The 7,232-nt window shown below is 30.9% G+C and overlaps 1 protein-coding gene across 1 annotated transcript; it reads left to right on the top strand.

Moving 5' to 3' along the window:
- The first annotated feature begins 1,409 nt into the window (after positions 1 to 1,409).
- Positions 1,410 to 6,724, top strand: LOC105567876 (ribonuclease Oy). The gene is made up of 4 exons (XM_012023115.1): positions 1,410 to 1,578; positions 4,652 to 5,279; positions 5,415 to 5,578; positions 6,486 to 6,724. The coding sequence occupies exons 1-3, from the start codon at positions 1,493 to 1,495 to the stop codon at positions 5,574 to 5,576; spliced, it is 876 nt and encodes a 291-aa protein (XP_011878505.1). The 5' UTR covers positions 1,410 to 1,492; the 3' UTR covers positions 5,577 to 5,578; positions 6,486 to 6,724.
- Positions 6,725 to 7,232: the final 508 nt, after the last annotated feature.

Consider the following 7,232-nt stretch of genomic DNA (forward strand, 5'->3'; position numbering starts at 1 on the left):
GTACGTCGCCACGCGGAAGGCTGTGTGGCTCGGCGCATTGTCGTGATGGAGCCGCCAGGAGTTGGCGATGGCTGGGCGGACGCGGATGATGCGTTTTCGATTCAAAAGGAGTGAACCACAGGGAATTTGTGCCACAAGGACAAACCCTTAATGCAGTTTTTTACGTAGAGGTCCTTGAACGGCTGAGAAAACGCATCATTCGCGTCCGCCCAGTCATCGCCAACACAACATCGCAACCCTACCTCAGCCACCCTACAGTCCCGACGTTGCCCCACCAAACTTTTTCCTCTTCCCCCGCCTCAAAACCGCCCTGTAAGGACACCATCACGGCTCGGTGGAAGCGTTACAACAGGCCGTGACGAGGGAGCTCAACACTCCGGGAGCACAGCATTCCGGCTGCCGCATTCCAGGAAGCGTATGAGAGCTGGAAGTCCCGCTGGAAATCCCAGCGGTGTGTGGATGCAGAAGGGTCCTATTTTGAAGAATATTGAGCGCATGTATTATTTCTGTCAATAAATATTTTGTAATTGACTCAGTCCGACTACTTTAAGGACAGACCATGTATATGACTTTATATCAATTCCAGTAGCTGTTATTGTTAGTTATTCTTATTATTATACAATGTAAATTTAACAAGATTGTAAGTAGAATATAACAATAAACAAATGTTCTTAATATTATAAATGACCTCTTTAAATTAGTAGTAATTACTTCTCAAATTAGAAACATTTGTATCTCAATTGTTTAAGTAATCAGAAATTATTATTATTGTGACATTTAACACAATAAAAAAATACATCACAATGCAAAAGTTATTTGGTTCTAAAATTTATTATATCAAACATGACTTATTTTTACAAATTATTTTGTATAATATTATACAAATAGATACAAATATATTTAGTTTTGTGCTTGTAGTTAAGAATATGCATTTTATTAGAAAGATATCAATTCTAGTTTTATTCTCTCTTATTATTAAAATATAATTTTAACAGGATTTTAAATAAAATGTAATAATGTTCTTAATATTATAAATGGTCTCTTTAAATATGCAATCATTACGTCTCAAATTTAAGACAATTATATCATAAATAATCACAAATGATTATTATTGCTGACATTTAACGCAATCAAATGCGGAAAATATATTGCAATACTAAAATTATTTCTCTAAAATTTCCTGTGTCATTTTAAATTATTTTTACAAATTATTTTGTAATATATTACACAATAAACGAAAATATGTATATTCAGTTTAATGTGTGCTGATGTGGTTAGAAATATGCACTTTATTAGAAACATACACGTGACAGTGCAACACTATGTACTTTTATAGTACAGCCGCTTGAACCAACAAGATTAGGTGGAGAATACTATCTGCTGTTGGAGTGGGCAGTGTAAAGAATGGTGGTGGTAGTGGAAGAGGTAGTGGGAGTATTAAGTGCCTTTAATTCCGTTGCTCTCTCTGAGCCAGTCTCCATTCTCTTCTTGTATGGAACGATTTCTTTCCAGCAGGATGTGGAAGTATAGCATTGCATCGTGTATTGTCTTACTGTATCTCTTATGCGTCACGCATGGGTGAGTAAAACAATGGACATTTATGATGGTGGCATCAAAATGAATTGAATGTAGTGTTATGTAAATATTTTAGCTCATTCGGTCAACATGTCGATAATTAAAGATAAAATCCGTTAGCGTCAGCACATTTGCGCACGTGCACACGCAACTGTTAACAAGTGTTGTTAATGCATTTTGAAAGAAAAGTTCTACCGATATTTATCGCTATTCTACTGATACAGCATACATACCCGATAAAAAATTATTCATGCATAAGCATGTATAAATATGAAGAATTCTATAAACTTATATACATATATCAAATATGTCGCTACATGTTTTTACATTGTGTATTTCTTAAAATCTTTATAATTCTTATAAATTGTCAATTGTCGAACGGCGATCGGAAAGATGTTCTTCAATTTTGTGCACAATTTCAAGGAATTTCAATATACTTATAAATCTTTATAATTCTATATTGCTTCTTCATAGAGAAAGCTTTGTTTTCGTGAAAACAAATTGTATTCGAGTTTTCATTACCAATGTGTTTAGAATGTTTCAAAACGTAAAAAAAACACATAAAAATGTCTATATGTGTATGTATAATTATATCTCTCAAGATACAATTAGATATTACATGATTGAGATATTGTACATATCTATAACGAAATTTTTTCCATTTTTTTCTCGGGTTAGCTACAATTTCGGTCGGTAATCCATCTTTCATGGTAAAAAATTGGTTCACGAAATAAAACTCTCCCTGTATATGTTTGTATAATATAATTTAAAAATGTCGTTTTCTTTGAATAACTTAGAAAATATGCAAGATAGAAAAAATGTTAAGGCCGAAAGTTGTAGGGTTTTAATTGACCATTAGATTTCAATTACGGTATGACCTTAAACAGTTTCGTTAAGATCATGTAAAGCTCACCTTGAAATTATTAAATAAAACTCCTTCTTTTTCATTATATATTCTTGTAGCTTACCTCGAGAGCTTATCAAAACACTATAATAAAGTATATTTTCGTTAAATACTCTCTGAGTTATGAGTTTCCGGGTTTACTATATGTATAGTAAATTGTAATCTAATTTTTAATTGAAATCTAATGGTCAATTAAAACCCTACAACTTTCGGCCTTAACATTTTTTCTATCTTGCATATTTTCTAAGTCGATCAAGAATCTAATAAATATCATATTGAAATCAAGTTGAGATTATATGCAAATCAATAATTAAATTGATATTTACAAGATTTTATCACGATATCTGAAAAATATTCTGTAGATGTCCATGATCTAGTCATATTTCAATTGATATCAGATTGTGAAGTCGAATCAATATCTCTATTTATTGACTCGACTTAATATGATATCAACTAAATCATTAATAATTGGTCGACCTTGATACGCTATCTTCAATATATCAAATTGATATGTATAGAGAGGACGATATCTTGTCAATGTCTAGGAGATGTTAAATATACTCAGAAATAGATTTCCTACCGGCAGTAATATAAAACCAATGAGAGTTTTTTTAAACGACCTACACTGGTCAGTGTTTTTATTTTAAAAAAACTATTATTGTTAAATATACGTTGACAAGATATCGACAAACGATCTGAAAAATCATGATCGATATCGATTTGATCATCGACTTACGAATCTAAAATACCTCAATTGGAAAATGTTTCAAATATTGTGTAACAATATGCACCATTCAAAAGAAGGAAATTTCACAATAATTGCATTAAGGTAATTTGCCAAAATGCAGCGGTTTTGTAGAAATAAAATTTCTAAATGGTATCTGTCCAAAAATTGGTAATTTTAATTTAGGGGATAAATCATGCACAATTACTATATTTCGACATTTTGCAGCAAAATTGCCCAGCAACACAGTTACGTGTAATAAATGTTTAAAAAAATTTAACATGGGACATATTTACAGCTGGTCCTGTTTTTATCTCGTCTCGCCTGAATTTTACTTACGAGTATGAGATACCTCGTAGCGGCAGCTTGTCGTAACACGACAACAATTTAATTGTGCAAATATTCTGCCAAGATAATTCGTCAAAACGCAGCTGTTTTGCTGACATAATATTTAAAAATACATTGTGCAAATATTTATTAATATTTGATGGAAGGTCTCCATTTCTGCATATGTTGTTCGAAATATGTACGCATAATTCCAGCATTTCAATTTCATCCGGATTTTCTTACATAATTTTCTAAATATTTTTAAAATTTTAAAGATGCAATTTCCGATTTGTACCTTAACTCACAAAGCTTTCTCTATAAGGAAGCCGAAATGAAAAATAACAACTTGTCCAAATGACAAAGTAATGTACAAATTTCCAATTTGCATTTTTAACATTAAAAATTAACTTGCCCAGACGATGAGGAAGCAATATGCAAATTTTCAATTTACAATTAATGATCTGTAGCTCTTTTATTTTTTACAATCTAACCAATAGGTTCAGTAAAAGTAAAAAGTATTTGGCACTGAAACCTTTGGAGCCCGATATCTCTGGAACTGCTTTATATTAAATAAGTACACTTTGAGACTGACATATCTGTAATCAACTTGACGAGACCTTTCGTTTGGTATCTATTTTGTGACCAAAATCGAATGCGAAAAATGGAGCTATTTGCCTATGGACACTTGTTCTTATTCTTTATAGAATTATACAGAATTAAAAAGACTTATATAGAAAAACACAATGTAAAAACATGTATAAACATATCATATATAATTTGATGTAATTCTATACATTTATATAATAGATACGTATGCATGAAAATTTTTTTATCGGGTATGTAATTATATAACTGTCAGTTATTTTAATTAATTAAGATATACTTGAGTCAATCAAGCTATACTTTGGTTCAACCAAAAGATCACATGAGTATTCTATTGTAATTGATTTATTAAATTTTTCTTGTATACAAAATCTAAATAACAGATAATTTTCAATTGTCAGATATAATTATAATAATTCATATAACTCTACGAATAATGTAAAATAATGAATTGTAATTTAAAAGATAAATTTTTTAAATTTTATATAACAGAGAATTCTTTATACTTTATATAACAGGAGAGCATACAAACAACAAACATTCTTCAACGAGAAAGATTACAAACACAATCAACAAACATTTAACAACAGGAATAAGTACAAACAACAAACATTCAACAACAGGAAAGAATACAAACAACAAACATCCAACGAATTTGATGTCCTAATATTTACTCAGCAATGGCCGTTTACAGCTTGTCTCGTGTGGACACAAGATTCCAGTACACATAGTTGCGTGTTACCTAACCATGACTCATGGACTATCCATGGGATTTGGCCTACCAAATACAATACATTAGGCCCACAGTTCTGTAACAATACGTCAAAATTTGATCCAAGCTTTTTAAAGCCTATAGAAAAAGAATTAACAGAAAATTGGCTTGATATCCATAAAGGGTCTAAGCCTTATTCGTTCTGGAAACATGAATGGGACAAACATGGCACTTGTGCAGTCGCAATGAAGCCTTTAGACAATGAATTTAACTATTTCCAAACTGGACTAAAATTACTCAAGGAGTATAATATGATGGATGTACTTGCGAAAGCAAATATTTTGCCAGGTAACAGATACAAGGTAGAAGATATGTTAACAAAAATCGAAAAAATATTGACTAAAAAGGGACAAATAATGTGTATAATTGACAAGGTAAGTTCAAAAGTTATTTTAATATACATAAACGTTGTTTGAATGGTTTCTTTACGGATACGAAAGAAAACGGTATATATACATATAAACAAATACACATAGTAATTATTACAAGAAATTTATACTTTTTTCCAGGAAACGCAAGAATCATATGTGATGGAGATAAGAATTTGTTTTGACAAAACATTACAACTGATAGACTGTAATGGCATATATCACTTTCCCACAAACTGTAATAGATCTAAACCGATAATATATCCTAGCAATACGACAGAATATAATGTAATAAAGATATAACGGTAATCTGAAAATCATTATATATGTATGCGCATACGCGTTGTGTGTGTGTGTGTGTGTACGTGTATGTGTCAACTAGATGAAATTAAATAGAACCATATCACATAGACAACATACAGTCAATTTAAAAATATTGTTACGCCTAGGATACGTCTGCGGGAGAAAATCGGGCTCCCGGCACTCACTCTCACTCGCGAGCACGCCCGCGAGAATAATGGGAGGACACTATTTTCGAGGAAAAACTGTCTTTATTAATTAATAATACAGGAGCGGCCTACACTCGCGTCCGCGGTCAACGAGGGCCAAACTTCGAATCTTCTTTTTTCAAATCAATACTTCTGTTAAACAAAACAGCAGTCTTCATTACGTGGCGTCTTGACCGGGTGTAACAATATTTTATTATTTCAAAGTATTTTAGCACTGAGGCTTTCTACTAATTAAACAGTATGATTTTGAGCGCTATTAATAAATAATATTTAAAAATAATATTGGAAATATAGTTTAAAATAAATCACGAATTATCTAAATTAATTTCTAAATTAAATAATGTCTGCAAGTAGGATTCACAGAAACGTGAAACCAATATAAAGATGAGAAACAAATATAAAGTTACATCGCTTAAAAATTATAAATATTAATGCAAAGGTCATAAGTCATAAGTGTTAACGTAACCAAATCTTACATTGTTTAAATTTTTAATCCTAAGATTATTTTTTAATTGTGTCGAATTTATATTTTTTATTACAAGAAAGCAGACTACAAAGAAATCAGTTTTAGAAATAAAAAAGAAATATATATCACACATGAGTTTAAGTTCATTATTTAAAGAGCATCATTATATTAGACTATATAACTATCTTATAATTAATCTGTATGATAATAGATATACGTTAGTATTTTTGTTTACAGATGACTTAGGGTATTATTGCCTACATCATTCTTTTGAACGATTATGATTGCTGAGGGTACTAGACATGCAAATAAAATGAGAATATATGTTGTGCAATCTTTAGGAAAATTCCTTATATGTTAAATATGGACATCGGAATTATCATCGATACAATGACAACCTAACAATATTATGTTACAATCGATAACACTGCATAATTAATTAATTAATTATACCTATTGCACCATGTATAAAAAAACAATAAATAATAGTAATTAGTCACGAATTATATGTGTAAATTTATGTGTTTAATAAAATATAAAACAATATAATATCAGCATATCTAACACATCCAATAGTATATCAAAATCCTCATACATATACATATGTATAAAGACTTTCCTGGGAAATGTGGTCATTAACTAGATAAGCCATTAACACCATCTGTCTTATTCATTTCAACAAAGTCTTATTACAGATAATTGTTCCTTGCATCCAAAATTTTGTATTAAAGTTTGCCCGTTGATAAGCCTAAACTAAAATGCAACTGTTTAAAGAATATATGGTCTACATATTTTTATATCATATTTTAGAAGCACATTATATTAATATCTGAGGCCTAGTTTCAATGCATTCCTTTCTATAGTATAACCACAGATTAATAGACAGATCGCCAAAGGCCCGAGTGAAGTCGAGACCACTACACACTTTGCCCCTTACCGACAGCGTTGGCCCCTAGGAGCGAGTCTGTACTAAATATACAGTTA

The sequence above is a fragment of the Vollenhovia emeryi genome, unplaced genomic scaffold, assembly GCF_000949405.1.
Source record: "Vollenhovia emeryi isolate VEMERY1.0 unplaced genomic scaffold, V.emery_V1.0 DF939133.1, whole genome shotgun sequence".
In the NCBI taxonomy this organism is placed as follows: domain Eukaryota; kingdom Metazoa; phylum Arthropoda; class Insecta; order Hymenoptera; family Formicidae; genus Vollenhovia; species Vollenhovia emeryi.

What these genes read in the sequence shown, in the direction of transcription:
- LOC105567876 (XM_012023115.1), top strand. Translation starts at nt 1,493, where the DNA reads ATGGAACGATTTCTTTCCAGCAGGATGTGGAAGTATAGCATTGCATCG. An exon ending in CTCTTATGCGTCACGCATGG is followed by an intron (nt 1,579 to 4,651) that starts GTGAGTAAAACA and finishes TTTATATAACAG; the next exon opens with GAGAGCATACAAACAACAAA. An exon ending in TAATGTGTATAATTGACAAG is followed by an intron (nt 5,280 to 5,414) that starts GTAAGTTCAAAA and finishes ACTTTTTTCCAG; the next exon opens with GAAACGCAAGAATCATATGT.